This window comes from Ursus maritimus, unplaced genomic scaffold, assembly GCF_017311325.1.
Source record: "Ursus maritimus isolate PB19 unplaced genomic scaffold, ASM1731132v1 scaffold_15, whole genome shotgun sequence".
Lineage (NCBI taxonomy): Eukaryota > Metazoa > Chordata > Mammalia > Carnivora > Ursidae > Ursus > Ursus maritimus.
This window is the reverse complement of record NW_024423897.1, coordinates 56,458,041-56,478,029: the sequence shown is the minus strand read 5'-3', so window position 1 is coordinate 56,478,029 and position 19,989 is coordinate 56,458,041. Positions and strand designations below refer to the sequence as shown.

At 43.0% G+C, this 19,989-nt stretch overlaps 1 protein-coding gene across 1 annotated transcript in view; it reads right to left on the bottom strand.

Moving 5' to 3' along the window:
- The window catches only part of SEMA5A (semaphorin 5A), a 482,957-nt gene that overhangs the window by 71,745 nt on the left and 391,223 nt on the right, over positions 1 to 19,989 (bottom strand). The window contains exons 12-14 of the mRNA XM_040630558.1: positions 15,821 to 15,938; positions 6,690 to 6,871; positions 412 to 555 (exon numbers count right to left, since the gene is read on the bottom strand). Of these exons, the coding sequence (XP_040486492.1) occupies positions 412 to 555; positions 6,690 to 6,871; positions 15,821 to 15,938 (444 nt within the window). The remainder of the gene's footprint in view (positions 1 to 411; positions 556 to 6,689; positions 6,872 to 15,820; positions 15,939 to 19,989) is intronic.

Below are 19,989 nucleotides of genomic sequence, written 5' to 3'. Positions count from 1 at the left end.
AGTTAGTTACGATGGGAAACTCTACTTCATCCGACGACTCCTGTCTGGACTCAGGGCTGCCTTAGGTCCTACTTGGAACTGCAGCTTTTGAGACCGGGTCTAGTTGAATTCTAATGAGAACAAATTTTCTCCGGCAGACTGCCTTTCTGAGTCCCCAGGGAGGCCAGCACAGAGGTGCCCGCTGTCCCTGCGGCTCTGCTCCCTTGGGAACTGTTCAGCTAGCCAACCTTGCCTGCACCAACACGAGGCTTTGATCAAAACTAAAGGATGTTAACAGGACAATCTGGCTCAACAGAAAGGATGCCACAGAGAAGCTAAGCGACATCCCAAACTAAACCCGCAGAGAAAGCGGGTGCGCTGGAATGGCAGGAAGCATGAGGATGGCGGTGCTGGGGGCAGAGCCGTGCCTACCTTTCCTCGCGGTTCTGTCCCACGCACACCCGGCCCCCGTGCCGGGGAGTGGGGTTGCTGCAGGACCGCTGGCGCACCTGGAAGCCGATCCCACAGGTGGTGCTGCAGGGAGACCACAAGGTCCAGAGGGTCCAGCCTCCGTTCCTGGGGAGAGGAAGCATTGGGGTCACTGAGTCAGACTGGCTCAGAGTTCATCCCGTGTGCACCCCCATCCAGCGCCCTTCATGTATCCCGCGTGTGGACTGTTGGGACTGTGAGCTGGGAAGGGAAAGGGAACCGGAGCCATAGGACAGGACTGGATGTGCTGTGTCACGGGACTCTCGGTTCCGGTGAGATCCTGCTCCTGGCTATCTGATTTTAGAGTCCAGGTAGGACCATGGAGAGTAATGCTTAAAGTGCACTAAAAATAAAGTATAATGATAATTTGTTATATATCAAGGTATCAACAATAATTTGAATATATAATTTCTATGATAATTTCAAAAAATTCTATAATAATTGAATGCATAATTTCTAAAATAATTTCAGAAAATTCCTCTGAGAAAATTCTATATTAGAAGCCATTAAAAATTTTAGTTATGAAAATGTTAAACTAATGAAAAATAAGTTTATCTTCTTGAAAAGCAATTAGAGATAAATCCCTGAACCTCTAGAGTTTATGCTTTGACTTGTACTATATCATTTAGAATCTATAAAAAGAGCACATCTGAACAGATAGCATCTGAAACTACCTATCATGCTTACTTTTAAAATATATTAATATCAAGTAAAATCAGTAATTCTCTTGATAGCATTTCTTTTGATAAAGAGCATCACAATGTCTAAAGCTTTAAAACTAACTTTATTAAAAATGAAGGCAGGGTACTTCAAATTCAGATTCCTGGCTATTTTCGTACAATTGGACAAAGATATAGAATATAAACACATAATGTAAATTGTACATAACTGTACTTATGTTATTATAAATATAATATAGGCATATAAAACAAAATTAAAATAACATAAAGAGCTTGTATAAAAGTGGTTTGTAAAACGAACCACCACTGACAGCTAAAGGAATTTTTTAAAATATTGTACTTCTCCCTTGAAATGCCTGTATTCAGAATGCTCATAATTTAAATATCTCCTTTAGTAGTTAGTTCCTGCTATTAACAAACAAATTGTAAGCATTTTTAAAGATTTTAACTATCAAAATATCTGTTAAATCCAGAATCCAAACTCCCAGGTGAACATTCTGTTGCAGCTGGAATATGTTTATACTTCTCGGATCACATATGTATTTCTATAGTATGTTATCCTCAGAGGATTTTCATTTCCACTGGAAAAAACCAACTAACATTAATTCTTATTTTTACTTTACACATTCCTTGAAAAAAATCCAAGTCTGCAACTGTGTCATTGAAGCTCAAGGTATAAACAATAATTTGAATATATAATTTCTATAGTGACGTCAAGTGAAAATTCCTGAGAAATTCTTAGTATATTTCATATTTATTTTCTGAAACTTCTTCATGATATAAATAAAATACACGGTGATACTTTAATATTATCAAAAGCTACTTTATGATAATTTAACCAAGTAATCACAAAATAAGACAAATCCTCCCAAGTTGCTCATAAAGGTAATTAGCTAGTATCTTATACTCTGTTACCTACACAGTTTAAAAAATTATCCAAGTAATTCACTGAATTTTCTAAAAAATAGCCATTTCAACATAAATAAAATGACCTTTTACTTTTAAAGTTTCTTTATATGTTGGCAAAATTGCTAGATAGTGCAGGAAACACTGCTTCCAAAATTGTTTAATTTTTTAATTTGTTTAATTCTTAATTTCCTAAAAATTTAACAAACATGACATCTTGTGATATCATCTATTTACAATACAGGGAATCTGTCGTAGACAGAGAAGTGGGTAAATGGAGGTATATATAAAGAACAGAAACATAGTAAGTGAAGAACGACATGAGTGCTGTTGTCTATGTGTGTGTCTACTGTACGGACCTGGGTTTGCGGTCTTGGAATGAAGCAGACTTTGTAGCAGGCAGCCATTATGGAGCACCAAGTAAGCATGTATCAGCATACAAATCATTTCGAGGATTCAATCAGTCCACAATCACCCACTTATGCATTTAAGTCATCACTAAAATGGGTTCGTTTATTCAATTATTAATCTTCAAATAAGCACTAACGATATTGCGGGTCTGCCCAGAGGATGACATTTCGACTAGAACCAAAGCCAAAGACGTATCAATAACAAGTTGCAGGCATGCACTTGACTGTCCTCTTTTCCATAAACAGTACCAAAGAGAATATTCCTCACTGATCACAACCTTCAAACAGTAACAGTTCTGTAACGTTTATAAAGTTTCTCCCACGCCTGGATGGCAACCGTCTCAGTTTTATAGAAAGAATGCTGTGCATAATGCAATATTGATATGCCTCTGTTTTCTGTAATCACACAAATCGTCTCATCTGCATAGCCCTGCTGTACTCCTTTCAACCTGTGAAGTGAGCTGGGCTAGCTGAGAAGGGGAGTAGAGGGCAGAGTGGGTCCTTGCACCTTGCGGTTCCGCATCCCACCCGCCTCTCCTCTTGGGTAGGAAGCGCCCTCGCTCTCTGGGCTCTCACAGAGCATGATCGCCTGGTCGGATCTACAGTGTTAGGGATGTCATAGAAGACCCGCCCAGAGGTTTCTGCATTCTAAACAGGCTCGTGGAAACAAGATAATACTTTTAAAAAATACTGTAAATTAACAAGCCAGTGAAGAGAGCGCCTGGAGACTGATCTGAGCAGCTTTCCTGATGCTTGTTTCAAGACAGGAGATACTGTGTCGTCATGGCACACAGGTGCAGGGGAGGAGCACCTTGAGTGTGGTAAAACAACCAAGAGACAACAGATCAAGAAGCAGAGGAAATAGGAAATCAACTCGATGAATCACTGTTGGAACCATTCTCCAGGTTACTCAGTACCAGGACGTTAACTGAGCTAGGGTGTTCTGGGCTCAGATATACTACAGAGCAGAGCCCAGCCTTGTTAAGCACTGGGCTGCTTCTACCCCCCGGCTGTCAAAGCACACAGTACCGGATGCTGTGCCCCACTGTGGGCCCCAAGGACAGAGGCCCTTTTTTCTCCAGCTGCTCGGAGGGCCGGTGGCTAGGACCCGTCGCTGAGAGGATCCAACTGTCCTCAAGGGTTGTCCCAGGTAGAGGGCTCCCTGTGCAATCAGGCCTACAGCACAGATCAGTCCTCCCTTCCCCTGAAGTTCTCCCTTCCTATTTGGCTAGTGATATTTCTCTCTTTCCTCCCTCTCCCCATGGCTCCCTCCTTCCTTCCCTACGAATTAGAATTCAGGAGTGACATGATGTCATGCGGATGCACATTCAAATGTTCATTTTAATTATAAAATAAAACCAGATTTTTCTGATCGATAGTAAGTCTGACTTGGCCCTGTTTAGAAAGTCTGGTTTAGCTAATTACTTTACATTGTGGATTTCATTTCATACATTGAATGACTTCAATCTGCTGCTCCAGGATATTGAGAAAACATATTTAAATGATGTGATGTGATAAAGCATTTAATCAAAAATATATTTGTGGGGCGCCTGAGTGTCTCAGTCGGTTGGGCATCTGACTCTTGATTTTGGCTCAGGTCATGGTCTCAGGGTCTGAAGGGCTCTGCGCCCAGCAGATAGTCTGCTTTCCTCTTTCTCCCTCTGCCCTTCCCTTACCCAAATAAATTAGTAAATCCTAAAAAAATTCAAAGACATGTTTGCAAAATGTATTGAATTGGCAATATTTGGAATTTCCCAACACTTTCTGAGTGTATTGGGTTAGACAAGGTGCCTATAAATAAGAATAACAGGTTTAATTTGGAATCCTCTGATCAGCCTTCTGAAAGGCTTACTGGTGCACTCTGCACAGACTGAGGAAGTATCTGTCCGCACTGAATGAGCCAAAAAGTCAGCTTGCAGGTGAGGTGGGGTGCAATTTTTTTGCTTCCGACAAAATTGAACGCCAACATAAACAGGTTATCAACTGATATGGGGCAATGAAAACAATCTCTGGCGTTAGATTACCATGCTTCTGGCAGATGATTTCGAAAGAATTCAGAGAAGTGAGGGAAAATGCTGTAATCTTACATTTCCATTGACTTATGGGAGTCATACCTGTCATTGCTTGTAACTAGAAAAATAAAAACCTACGAATGGAATTGATGCTAAGCCCTCCCTGAATCAGGCAAGAGGTTGACGCCTCAATAGGAAAAGTAGTTGGGAATAAAAACAATTACCTGAAGGAATGGGTTTCCAGTAAAATCTTACTTTTTAGTGTTAAAAAATAGTCAAATTGTGTACTATTCATGATCTTTAGGTTCATTATATGCTAATTTTCAAAATATATATTTAAAATGTAAAGCCTAGGGGCGCCTGGGAGGCTCAGTCAGCAAGGCGTCTGCCTTCGGCTCAGGTCATGATCCCAGAGTCCTGGGATGGAGCCCAGCATCGGGCTCCCTGCTCAGCAGGGAGTCGGCTTCTCCCTCTGCCTGCTGCTCCCCTTGCTTGTGCTCTCTTCCTCTCTGACAAATAAATAAATAAAATCTTTAAAAAAATAAAACAAGGGGCGCCTGGGTGGCGCAGTCGTTAAAGGTCTGCCTTCAGCTCAGGGCGTGATCCCGGTGTTATGGGATCGAGCCCCCAAGTCAGGCTCCCATGCTATGAGCCTGCTTCTTCCTCTCCCACTCCCCCTGCTTGTGTTCCCTCTCTCGCTGGCTGTCTCTCTCTCTCTCTGTTAAATAAATAAATAAATAAATAATCTTAAAAAAAATATATAAAGCTTCTGGTTATCAGAAATAAAAATTTTGTTTTCAAATTCCATTCATATAATTTGTTATTGTGGTAGTTGTGGAAAAGTATGATATAGTGACCAATATAAGACTTTTAAATATAGAAACATAATATATTAGGATCAGATTCGATGAGGGAAAGAGAATAGAAATAGGAAATTAAAGAAGGAAAAAACATAAATTTTCTAAATGTTAAAGTGGAGCCGGCTCATTGATGTTTTAAATGGGCAGGTAGCTATGAGGTCACTAAGGCACCGAGATCCCATTACACATTTAAACAGTGATGTAACCGAGATTATATCTTTGCAACTATTAAAGCTTTTGGTGAAAAAAATTGGATGCCAATCTATAAGTGTTTGAGGGGTATTTAGGTTAGCAATATTCTGGTAGGGGGCAGGTGAGCAAGTTGCTATGAGGACGATGGCCCCAGGACACTTGTACTGTCCAAGTACAAACACGGTGAATGCGGCATGGGTATGCGTGAACATGCGAGCTCTAGCTGCTACCCAGATCTGTCCTTTACAGATTTGGGGATACTGACTCCATGGGTAGCTTCTGAGACTATCTTGTCGCTCGCACTCCAGAGCAGGCCAAGTGCATGTCGCTTCCCGGATCCGCACGAGGGCGCACTTATTAGTACAGGGGCTGTAGGAGTAATTTTCCTTTGATGCATTAGGTGGTGTTAGGATTGGGTGAGCTGATATGCTATGCATGCATCTTTGTGCAGAAACTGGGCGCAAGGCGGGGGGCTCTCTTTCATGCAGTGTCTGCCTTGATAGCCGAGGCTCCCTTTCCCCAGTCTGACTAAAGGTTGGCTGATGTGCCGCCAGAAGCATCTCATTTGCTCTCCATAAGCCTCCATGTGCACTATGTCAGCACGCCTCCGGGACGGGGCGCTGGGACTCCATCGTTTGCAAGAACTGGCTGTGTCAGTTTTCTAGGTGTGGCCCAATCTGATTTCAGACTGGCTTTCATTCTCATGAACCACCTAATGCTGAGCTCAGGGTGGAGGGTCGATAGCACTCATGTGTTTCTACACCCTGGGGTCACTGATGCTGGCAAAAGGAAAAGGCAGTCGTGAAGAGCCACGTCTAGTCCACGTGGCCAGTTCACAACAAATGTAGGTGTTCTACCGGTAGGGACTATTAGCCTGGATGTTCTAGAAGAGGATTGTGACTGACATGGATGCTTCTCTCAAACAAGCCCAATAACATCGTGCCCATTAAAAATATTTTTCCTAATCTAGCGATAAACATATGACACAGGTTTAGGTTTATAATTTAAAATCTCCTTCCGTAGATCACGTAATTTTATGTGATAAGTGTCCCTGTCTTTTGCCACATCTCCCTTGAAAAGGGAAGGTGCACTGAGAAGGATTTCCCACCCCTCTCCAGTCTGCACCTACACACAGGGGTGCACCAGTGTCGGGGGACGCACCTGGAACAGTTGGTGATCTCCACGCGGGGGCCCTCACACTGCCAGCCGCCGCACTGGGGGGCCGGGCTGTCGCAGGAGCGGGTGCGACACTGGCAGGACCCCCCGGCGCTGCCATCCGTGTGCGTGCAGGGCGTCCATGGAGACCACGTGCCAAAGTGCCCGTCCACGGTGAGATTCCTCGTCTAGGAAGAGGAGACAAGTGAGGATGTCAGCAAGGGTTAAGGCTGTAAACAGGAAATCTGAAAGGTCTCTCACAGCACCATCAGGACACATTTAGAATATTTTAATGTCACCATTAAAGAGAATAACGCAGCAGAGGTCACTGGTGGAGACAGTGCTGGAGAGGGGAGGACGAGGGGGAGGGGAGTGAAGAATGCTAACGGCTTGGCAATCAGGTCACCGCAGACTTGTCCACTGATGTCAGAAACCCAAGAACAAGCAGAACCGGACTGAAAACCACAGATGTGCAACTCTGTTGCATTTTTACATCCCTTATAAAAAAAGAAAGTTCCAAGCAGTTGCATGTCAGACCTGGCCTAGCTCACATGTCACAGCACACTGACAACACTTCATTCAGAGCCCACTTAGGCAACCGGAACTGTGCTAGCTGGTAGGCACCTCCCGGGGGAGCCATGCGAGAACCGTCCTGCAAGCGCTGGCCAGGGGGCCAGGAAGGGCTGGGCGTGCAACTGATCCCGCGGGCCAGTGGAGGCTGGTGCCAGCGCCCCAGGAGGGAGTCCCGAGAGGGGCTCTGAGGCACACGAGGGGCTGGCAACCCCATGGGATCGGATCAGGAGCGGGATAGGGAGCGGGATAGGGATCGGGGAAGGCACTTTTAAGGACCCATCCTCCTCACAAGAGAGGACTCCGTGGACAAAGCGATTCATTCTTCTGAGGCTACAAACCATACCTGCACTTGAGCATTTCAGAAAAATGCCAACACCCTGTGAAAACACAGGTGAGCTTTACTTCTGTTCTGTTATTTCTCCAAAGGCGGCGGGAAAGAGTCCACAGGAAACACATGGGTGAGCTCTGATGGGGCTGGTGGAACATCTCTCCCTCCTCCTCGCTTGTCAATACTCTAAGCGTTTATACGCACCAAGGTGGGTGACAGCCCAGAGTTCCCTGCCATGCCGGGCTCTTTCCATAAGGAGCAGAGGAGGGAACGGAGCGGGATTCCAGGGGACTCACTGGACCCGACCCAGAGTGGGAGTGAACGCACAAACGCAGGTTTTTCCCCAAGATGAAAATATCCTCGTTTCCAAGGTCGCTGTAACCCCGTCCAGCCAGGATAAAAACGCAGCTCCTACTCTGACCTTAAGAGTCCCTGGAGCCTTCAGTGTTTTCTTGGAGAACTGAGCCATGCATATATGACAGAGTCAAGTCACTAATTCCTCACATGAAAGTATCCTTCAAGCAGAAAAGGTCCTGCCACTTGGGGGTTCCCAGATCCATCCTCCACCCACTCTTGTCTCTGGCCCAAAGGGCTCTTGTGCAGGGAGGATCAGCTGCTGCCTTCACTGTGACTGAACACGGAACCCACGCCAACAAAGCCTCACATGCCTTTAAATCCAAACCTGTAACTATCCTAGGCCTTGGCGGCTGAGTGAGGGACAGAGCCTGGGGAAGGGTGGCTTGACGTGGCTGACACGGGGGCAGGAAGCCCCCGTCAGAGCTGCAGCCTAAGCTGGAGGAGGGCAAGGAAGAAAGACCCCAGTCTCTCTGCTCCTGCCCACGCCTCCTGTTGTCAAAACCCAAGACAACAGGGAAACCTGGGTGGAGGGCAAGCTGGAAGTGGGGCAAGTCAGGACCATGGGGCAGAGAGTGGATGGGGAGGGGGATGAAGACCAACCAGCTCAGAGCATTATCAGGAGAGATACTGTGAGACATCTGGTCCTTTCCATTTGCCTCTCTTCTGTGTGAAAATGTGAGGGGTACAGGAGGGAGAGGGCGCTGTGATTTTTGAAGGTTTACCAATCCCCACAATATTAACCACAAACTTTAAAAAGGGCAGACTGTTTGGTGACAGATTAGAGGATTGGGGCAACGAAGATTCTCTCAAACCCCCTTGGCATCTGTTCTTTCCTCTAACATAGAAAGGAAATGTGCATGGAGACTGTTAGGATCTCTTCAGCTACAGGAGGTTTTGAGGAAATCTGCAACCCCTGGAAGCACACAGTGCAAAGAAATTGAGGATTTGTGAGGCCAGGAGAAATATACCACGATGATGACAAACGAATGAGGACGGAAACAGAAATCATCCAGATTGTTGAAAGAGGACAGTTTATGATAGAAACATATTTAGACTGCATGGTCATGAGTCAAATTCACAGCCGAGTAAGCTTCGTGCAAGCTAAATTTATCAGTAGGGTGGTTAGAAAAGAAGTCAATATAGGACAGATACAAGTAGAAACACCAGGAGTGAGAGACAGAAGCAGGCAGGTAGACAGACAGACATGGAGAGAAGGAGACACAGTCACTGTCTGCTTCCTGTCCAATTCATATGTTCTCTTGAAATAGATCTCAAGTCTTGGAGGGAACCTGAGAATCCACTTTTTTTTCAGCCCAAGGGGCAAGAACATCAGCCAGGGTAAGGTCTGGCATTCACCGTGAGAATTATTCCTCACCATTCCTGGGAGACAGTAGGCACCCTCGGCAGGGTTGGGTTGGCATCACGTGACAGCCATGCCCTTCACAGGAGGGCCTCAGACCGTCATGGGAACCCCACTCATGGGGCCACTGCTGGATCCAAGAAACAACACATGACCTGATTCTGGTCAATGAGACTCAAGAGGAGACTGAAAGAGAATTCCAGAAATGATTTCCCTCCAGATCAGAGGAGCACACTCTCTCTGCTGTGGACACTGTTAGGTGAGGGCTCACTGCTTGGCGCTCCTGTGATCAAGAGGAGAAGACCCAGGATTTAAGACAGCGGCTCCCCACTGCCTCTCCAGAGCGGGCAGTGGAATGAGCCCTAAAACTGCTACCTCCCCTTCACTACAGGATGACACTGGTCCTTATTAAGACCCTACTCACAGGGAATTCAATTCGTTTAGGTCAGTGCTGTACCACTGGACACAGTCATTATATGCTATCTTTACATAAAAAGCAAACTTTATAACTTGCCAAGGACTGCCTAACTCACAGTCTTCCTTTCCATGAGACCAGGGTTTTAAGATGTCAGCACTACTGACATTGGACTGCGTAACTCTTTGTTGTAGGGGCTGCCCTGTGCATTAGTGACACCCCTTGTCTGCACCCACTAGATGCTACCGCTCTTGGTTGTGACAACCAAAATTTCTCCAGACGTTGCTAAATGTCCCTGGGGGCAAAATTTCCTCCAAATAAGAACCATTGTTTCTCAAGAAGTTAAAAGTGAACTACCATAGGATCCAGCATATTGCACTTCTGGGTTTATAGCTGAAGGAAACCAAATCACTCTGCTGAAGAGCTAGGGGCAGGCCCACGGTCATTGCAATGGCACTTACAATAGTGCAGACGTGGAACCAAGCCATCGATGGATGAACAGATAAAGGGAATGTCATATATATACCTACACACACACACACACACACACACACACACACACACACAATGAAATACTACTCATCTATAAAATAGAAGGAAATCTTGCCATGGACCTGGAGGGCATTATGCTATATGCAGTAAGTCAGACAGAGAAAGACAAATTCCGGTATGATATCACTTACAGGTGAAATCTGAAAAGAACCCTTACTCATAAAAAAAGAGATCAGATTCGGAGTTAACAGAGGTGTGGAGCTGGGGGTGGGGTGGGGAGAGGAACTGGAGGAAGGGGGTTGGAAGGTACAAAGTTCCAGTCTTAAGATAAATAAGTCTTGGGATGTCCCGTACAACACGATGGCTAGAGCGCATTCACACTGCTGGATGGGACATCTGAAAGCTGCTAAGAGAGGAGATCCTTTTTTTCACAAGGAAAAGAAAAATCTTTTGGGGGGTATCTATATGAGATGATGGGGGTTACGTGAACTTACTGTGATGATCATTTCACGGTACAGGCAAGTGACATCACTGTGCTGTGCGCTTCGCCTCATGCAGTGCTGTCAATGGTATCTCGGTAAAACGCACAGGGAAAGAAAGAACCCACTGCACCAGACATCCCCCCCAACCGCTGGGCACTGGTGTAAGACAACAGTCTCTAGGCAAAGAGATGCTATGCATGTTCTCTGTGCAAATGTCTGGGTGAGCAAAAGATGAGCTAACAAGACAGAGAAAGAGAGGAAGAACCTGAAATAAGTGACGATAAATGAAAGAATGTTGTGGAACGAGGTAGAAAAACATAGAACAGGGGCACCTGGGTGGCTCAGTCAGTTAAGAGTCCCAGGATCGAGCTCCTCATCAGGTTCCCCACTCAGTGGGGAGTCTGTTTCTCCCTCTGACCCTCCACTCTCTCTTACTCTCTTTCCCTCAAATAAAATCTTTAAAAAAAAAGGAAAAAAGAAAAAGAAAAACATAGAACAGTTATTGCAATAAAAACACTGGAAAGAAGAGGAACCATATGGGCACTAGTGAGTAACAGTATTTAGTGATTGTAATTTGCAGGTAAGAGCGGGGAGCTTTCTGTTTTGGCCAGGGGTGGGGTAGCTTCAGACTTCGAGGGGCAGTATTTTCCACCAAGGACCACTGCAGTCGGTTCCATTAACTTTCGGAGCAAGAAGAACCTGCAACATGCAGAAAGGCACGTGGGCAGTCAAACTCTCATGCATTTAACTACACCCTTCTTTTGACGCTAAATATATCAGAGAATCTGCCTAGGGAACAGATCTGTGATCTGTGAATAATGGGGTAGGTTCTGCTGCTCCTTTTTCCCACATGAGTATTTTTATATTTTGTTAGTTTTCCTTAGAAATCAGAAATTAAGCTATCTAGAATATATTATTTGTGGTTGTGCCATCTCCAGGTTTCTACCAAGCAACTTTCTATATGAGGCAAGTGCTTTCTTTTATTAAATATTAAGTATTAAACCATAGTAAGACATATACACATACAGGTAGTTTAATGTATGCCAGGCACTGTGATGAGTGACTTCCATGTCTTAACTCTGCAATGTTCACAATGTTGCTGGTACCTACATCCCATTTCACAGAAAGGCAAATTGAGGTTCAGATGAGGCTCAATTTACTCAGAGTCTTACTAGTTGTGAAACACCCAAGAATTGGTCTAAACAACCTAATCCAGAGCCTGTGATCTCAGCCACTTCATTCCGTAACACGATTCATAGATCCTTCTCTGATGAGAGTCTCATGGAAACCAGCACCGCACACTTTCATCCCTAATTGTATAATAGCAACGTTCCCTTCACCTAGGAAATAATGGATTCCCAAGTGTCAGCTAAGGAAGATTCAGTTCTTGTTAACAAGCATAATCTATAATCCTACGTTTGATTCACTCACGTTCATTAATTCCCAAGAAACCAAGGAGGTAGATGCATTTGATGGGTACAGAGATCCCTGGAGTATATTCTGAAGTTCTTCTGTACTCCAACTATTATCCTCATAATGAAATCAAAGTCTTCTATCTTCTGCTGGGATGTTTTTTCAGAAGTCAAAAGATCTTCATTTATTCTCAAAGTTTCATGTCCTTTTGGTCAGTGATTGTAACACAACAGGATATTGGATGTGCTCCTTGGAAAGGACTGTGTCATGTTGTAATATCCCTAAATCTCTCTCCATGAGCAAACCGCACAAGGGAAAGCCAGCCGCTTTGAGGATGGGCGAACAGGGGCAGTCTTTAAAATGGAAGCATGAACGCTTATCCCCAGGGTGATCATGACATTAACTCCACTGAAACAGCCTAACACGGCACTCAGCACATGGTGTAGACACACAATTAACCTTAGCTCCCTCTTTGTTCTTCACGGTAGATTTCACTACAAAATCCAGAAATAATGTGTCACCTGCTAACTGAGCATAATATGCAAGGTGAGCACTGGATCACCTATTGCTGGGTGTACCCATCAGCCACTGCTCTGGGGAGATGTCCACAGTTGAAAATGCCATTGTCATGTAGCTTGGGGATAATGTCAGAAGCACTGAATTTAAGTCCTGATTTTTTTCCTAATGTAGTTTTAGAATCTTCTATAAACCCTTTAGACTCTGCTCCATGTGCCTCTATCTAAATGGAGGGCTCTGGGCTCCACCATGGCTAAAGTATTTTTTCATTGCAAAGGTACTACTTACACTGTATCCTGGGAAAGAGCCAATTATTGCAAGGCATCGAGGTGCTTATGTAGCCTATGTATTTTCCTAGTTATCACATGATGCATTTTGGAACGGGGAGCCATTGCATGAGATAGCATACCAGTGATCATGTACCCGAAAAAGAAAGGATGTGGATGTCATTTGGGAGACAGCCCAGGGAGAGTCTTAAGACAATGCTACTCTTGTTAAGCAACAAGACTGCAAGTTACGCAGGACATAAACAATATTCAAACCACTCTAGACCTGTAAATTCAGATCGTGCTCGAGCACTTTAAATATCTTAAACTGAGAATAATGTTTTCAATGACAATTATATAAGCCACCAGAATGTTAATCTATACATCAGTCAACTATTGCCTTGTCTCCTGGACAATAAAAATCCACAAATATCTTAAAATATGGACCTTTTAGTGGAAAATAGGTCTTCTCAGGCACTAAGTCCCCGGGAGGGTTTCTGAGGGTCCATCACCAATGGAACTCTCCAGACAGCCGAGGATCTGCCTGGGTTCTGGCTGCAGCATCGACTTTGGGGGACTGGGTTGTGCCACGTCACTGATCTGAAGTTCATGAACATTTACTTGGTAGGTTCCCACAGAGTCTGCTTTACCCTCATCGTACTCCATGTTTGTCTAATGCCCACTGAACTCCACATACTAGCATCTCCACTGTCATTATTCAACTTGTGCTTTTATGTGGATATAAGATGCCCTGGTCTCATTCAAAGATCCTTCAGCTTATAAAGCTTAATTTCCTTTGCATAAAGATATGTAGGTAAAGAAAATTATGTAACTGATTATAAGATTTTTCAATATACATGTGTGTATGTAAGTATACTATAAATATAGTATACATCTCTGAAATCAGTTTGCAACTTGCAATCCATGGCAGCATTTTTTTTCCCATATAAAACAACAATGGCACATCAGAAATGATGAAATACAGCAGATTTGGCCAATAAAATCAAACCTTTCTTCCCTTTCAGTCAAAATAAAAAAAATAACATAGAAGCAAAACTGTATTTTAATAGCTTTTAAAAATACCTTTCTAAGACTGCTCTGTAATAACGCTAATAATTTTCATTGAACTCATTTCTTTCTAAGAGAGTTTTAGAAAGAGATATACAATTAATATAGTTGCTAAAGAACAAAACTACAGGGGCGCCTGGGTGGCTCAGTTGGTTAAGTGTCTGACCCTTGGTTTCAGCTCAGGTCATGATCTTATGGGTTGTGAGATCCGGCGGCATCAGACTCCAAGCTCAGCGGGGGGGCGGGGGGGGGTCTGAAGATTCTCTTCTTCTGCCCCTCCCCTGACTCACGCTTGCTCTTTCTCTCTCTCGAATAAATAAATCCTAAACAACAACAACAACAACAAAACCTACAGACCCAAAACGGAGTTTCTTATGCTAAGCCCCATGTCACTAAACTGAGACTTGACTAAATTACAGTTTTGGTTCTCCTAGAAAAGGAATCTTAAACCAATTAGGAAATGCCAAATTAGCAGTCGTTAGGTCATCTGCCTGACAGACCCCTGTCATCCGCTAAGGACAGTAACTTTGCAATAACCGACCTGCTTTTTTGCCTAGTATAACTTCTGTGTTCCCACTTACTCCTGCCTATGAAAGTCTTCGATTTTGTACAACTCCTCAGCACTCCTTGCCATGATGTTGCCTGATTGGACCTGATTTTTTTTTAAATAAACTCTTAAAATTTTTAATATGCCTCAGTTTATCTTTTTACAAGTAGATATCTTACAAGCTATCTTTACAAGCAGATGCCTCTGATATCCACAAAACCACGGGTCTTAGCCCAATGGCCTTACTGCGTAAGAAGAACTGTTATTATATTCGTCTGCCCTTTTTGCCATTAAAAATGCCAGGTCAAACATCTATAAGAAGATGCGCTGATTCTTGGAAAGTACATGCCCATAATTTAGAGCTACATTTATGTTTTCTCTAGCTGCAAAGATTTTAAGGTGCATATCTTTGTGCTTTTAAGGTATTCTTCAGAAATGAGAAAGAACCTGCACAAACACTGGCGTTTTTCTAATCAATTTCAAGAAACATTGAAGAAAAGCTTGCTTCTAAACTCAGAGACCTGAAGCTATGTAATCCAGAGGACGAGCAGCGAACCCCATGACAGTCACACAGGTCAGCAGCTATGTGACGGTACAGTGACTCAATCAGTTTTCAAATATGTGGAAGTTAATAACTATTGCTTGTATGCTCTGAGGACAGAAGGAAGAATCTGAAACCACTGCTTTAAGAGTTCTAAAGACAAAGGAAAACAAGCTGCCTCCTACACGTGGGGCGTCAAAAAAACTGGCAAACGAAATTGTTTTCCTAGATTCAGAGAACTGGCTCCAAACGGAAGTGAGTCTCTTCATTCTGTGAGTTCACAGTGGGAATGGCCGTCATGCTGTTTCTCCCAGGCCTTCCTGCGACCCTCAGCAGGATCCAGGAGACTGTCCCACATGGGGTCCAATAGTAATATCCTTTATTTTATTCTTTTAAAAGCTCTACTTATCTCAGTTTCTAGAATTATAGCTCCCATGGGAAATTGATGGGTGTGGAAGTCACTATTTTATTAATGCTAAAAAGGGCAAAAGAGTCCATACCAACCTCTGGAGAGAAAACCCAAGAATAAAACAGAGATATTACACCCCATTTTCAAATCATCAGTATTTTCTTTTAAGACATGCCTCTTCAAAGCAGACGAAATCTTATGGCAACATCCTGTGTGGCTCTAGCAAAAGCTCAGAGGGGAATGAGTTGAGAGACACAGACTGGGTTTGCGAGGAAGGTTCCAGATGCATGGACAGGACGTGGGTTAGGATTTAGGACAGCTGGGTTCCCATGGACTGATCTTTCTGAGGCTGGAGAACCCGCACACTTACAGGACAGGTGGTGGTGTTCTGCTCCCACTGCGTCATGTTCAGGCTCTCCTCCAGGCTCGTGCATTTCTTCATCACCATGTCCCAGCCACAGTAAGGGTCCTGGGCCCCAACGCAGGCGCTGCAAACACACACCCAAAGGTCAACAGAGAGGCAGCCTTAGCCACACTACAGGAGATGCAAACTTAGGCAAGTCTGGCCCTAATGAATTGACACGGGGACTAGTTATGAGAAACCAAGTTTTAGCCTGCACACTAGAGAACAACGTATGCATACATCTGTAAGTACCTAATTAAATCAATTCACTTTGGTTGAAATATCTGTATTTTTCCTAAGATACAGGGCAGATGACTAAAGGACTGTCTGTGCCAACATGAGCTTTTTGGTATCATGAATAAAGCTAGTCAGAATTTTGCAATGCTCAGAAACACTAGATGTTGTTATCACCATCACCATCATCAACACTATCATCACCAACACCATCATCACTATCATCGCCACCATCACCACCATCTTCATCCCCTTGGCAACAGGTAGTATTTGCTGAAAACCTGTTATATCTTCCAGACACAACTTTTATAAGATGCATTATTATTTTCACTTTATCATCATCATCACCATCATCACCATAACCACCTCCACCATCACCACCATCATCACCATCACCATCACCTCCACCATCACCATCATCACCACCATCACCACAACCACCTCCAGCATCATCATCATCACCACCACCACCATCACCTCCACCATCACCATCACTCACCACCACCACCACACCACCATCATCAACACCACCACTAGCACCATCACCATCACTACCACCTTCACCATCGTCACCAACATCACCTCCACCATCACTGCCATCACCACCACCACCATCACCCTCATCACCACCACTATTGCCATCATCATCACCTTAATAACAGATGTTATCTATTGAACACCTACTGTAATATATCAATTCATTATATCATTTAGACACTTGACTCTAATGAGGGAGGTAGTATTGCTTTTACTTTATTGATGAGAAAACTGAGGCACAGAAGAGTTAAGAAATTGGCCCAAGGACAAGCAAACACACCCAAAACTCTTCAACATGCTTAGTTTGAATTTAATAAAATAGGAAAGTCTTCCTTTTGGGTTCCGTAGCTTCAAAATGAATTAAATTTTTCAGTGTAATAGTAGCTTACTATAGCTCCAACTGCAATATTCAACATATTATGTCAGAAGTATTGCAGATGGTGGATACTTTATTTTAGCTTTGTCTCAATGAAAGAGTTCAGACACCAAAGGGGCATCATTAGATGAAGATTTTGGCCCCTGTGTTATCAATACAAGAGAAGGTGTTTGAGGGTGGAGGGCAGCAGACAGAGTGACAGTGACTGAGCCAGAATTATACAAAAGATGACCCCACAGGCAAGCAGGGCATTGAACGCCTGAGAATTCTCTCTCTGAGGGGGCCAAGAGGTCAGAAGTGCAGGAAATGAGAGAGAGGAAAGGGAAGCCTGTGCAGCAAGAAAGTGCTAATGTCTTCTTCAGGTAAGGGGCCCCTTATGGCTGGGAGAACCTGTTAGAGGATTTCCAGTTAACCAAGAGTAGGTCTAGAAATCATAGTCTAACTACCAAACACGGGCCACGGGTGTAGTATAAATAATATTAAATTGTTAATATTAATGATACAAAATAATCCTAATTAACATATCAAATATGATTGCCACATAACAAGCACGTTCTAAGAACCTGGCCTCTGTCCATTCATTCCAACCTCACAGAACCTTACAAATATAATCCCTCGATTAGCTCCTGCATTTATTTTAAATGAAATAAGTGTAGTCACTTTAAAATGCAGAAACCCAAGCAGAGAAAGATGAAGTTGAAGTCCCACGGCAGGGGAAGATAGCTCTAAAGACAAGAAATCAAGCAATAATGGTATAAAACTATTATGTATTGTTACTAACCACCCGAGGAAGTTCAAACAGAGATGGTTAAAACGGTGCTCTTCCCAGCAGGACTAGGCTGGGTGGAGAGGGGCGTGGAACAGCTAGCTGCCTGTCACCAGAGCCTCATTAGAACTTTTGGGTAAGTGACCATGCACAAGTTAAAAGAAACTGAGGCACATTAAAATTTCAACTATCTGGTAACACCAAATCAAAAGTGCTCAGGAGGCTCCCCTAATAGGAAATAGGGAGAGGGAATTTTACAGAGAAGACTCGGAAGCAAACCAAGGAAATTATTTGGCGACAGCTTAAGCTGTGGCCATATTTGGGAAAGCCTGGTTGACTGGGATTGTTCCTTCCAAAGTTTCCCTTTCCCAGATTCAAGCACAGAGACTCTGGCTTTGGTTCTGGTCTGCTTAGGTCAGCTACCGAGGCTTTAGGGCCACCCCAGTCTAAGGGCCTCTTGTTGAATGACCTTACCACACATACAGTACTGGCATGTGAAAAATCAGACAAACCAGTTTTAACAAAGTACATGCTTTCCTTCCCCAGAAGTAGGCACTGTTCTCACTTTTATTTGTTTGGGGGACATAGTCTCTGCACAAACAGTAGTCATGCATGGATATGTCTATATATACATATATAGTTTTGGGTTTTTTATAAGTATAGTTAGATAGAACACACACAAAGGGACGGTACACACAGCCTCCTGTTTTGCTTTTTACACGTAAAAATACATTGTGACATTTTTTTCTTGTCAGTATATAAAGCTCTATCTGATTCCTTACATGGCTGTATAGTATTCTGTCACCTAGATGAACCAACATTTATCTAAATCCTTTAGAAGCAAGGCTGCAATGCACACCTTTGTATGTATTTTCTATATGATAAACTTCTAGAGGTGGTGTTGACGAGACAGAAGTTATAGGTATTAATGATTTTGTACCAGTCAACAGTTCGGAGAGTAACTCTGTCTCCTTTCCCTATTTCATGCTGGATGCTGCCTTTTTTTTTGTTTTTTAGCTTAACCCTTTCTGATAGATAAAAACACTCTTCTACTCCTCTGTTCTATTTGTTCAGTTTTGAGATTAAAATTAAGTGTGTGTGTGTGTGTGTGTGCGCGTTGATGGATTAACTGTACTTCTGTTCCTATAAATTTCCTATTTGTAACCAATTCCTGCTTTTTGCTTCTTTTTGATTAACGGTTTTGCTGTTTTCATATAGTCATTGCAAGTGAAAATTTCTGTATTAGAAAATTAACCCTCTGTCAATAATGTTTCAAATAATTTTCCTACTTGTCATTAAATATTTTTTCTTGAGATACAAATGTTTTAAAATTTTATGCAGTGAAGTTTATGAATCTTTATCTTCACAGCATCTGAATTTTGTACCATATTTTGAAAGAGCTTCCACACTTAAAAATCATAAAAACATTTATGCAGAATTCCTTCTGGTCCTTTTACAGTACCCTTCATTTGCCTCCCTGTCTGTGATCCATGTGGAATGTATTCTAGCAACTCTCCTTTCCTCCTTCCATTTGTTGAATTAAAACAAACAAGCAAGCAAGCAAACAAACATGTATATATTTTTTGACCTAAACTTCTCAATCCTCATACCAACACAAGCAGATCTGGGACTTAGAAGTAACAACAAGGAAGCTGCACACGGTTTCTTTTTCCTTTTTCTACTGAATTCAGACAACAACTTTTCTAAATACAAGTTTACAACAAGGAGTGTGAGCATCAGCTTTTGAAAATCTCTAGTTCTTGAGGTTTGGGAATATAATTTTTTAGTACCTTTTAAATAAAAATTCATTTCAATGATCAGTTCCATAGAGTAGAATCTGACCTGTATTTATAGTATATAAAGCATATCCCACATTTCTCAATTTTAAGAACTCATCATTTTAAAACACACAGTTGATTTAATAACTTTTTTTTTTTTAGGGAATAAGAGAGATGAAAATAAACCTTACACAGTGACTGTGTAAGACAGGAAAGTGTGCATGTTTGTATCTACAAAATAAGATATTTCACATATTGTCACTAAGCTCAGGGTCCCTGAGTAATGTTGCCTGTGCAGGTGTTCTGTTGGAAGTTTCTGGAAATCTGAAGATCCCGCAACTGTGAGACAGATCTGGGCACAAATGAGAACTAAGAACTCTTCTGCTTTCTGCTATGACCTCCCTTGGCTGTGACAGCAGAGATCTGACCCACAGTGTCTGTGTCT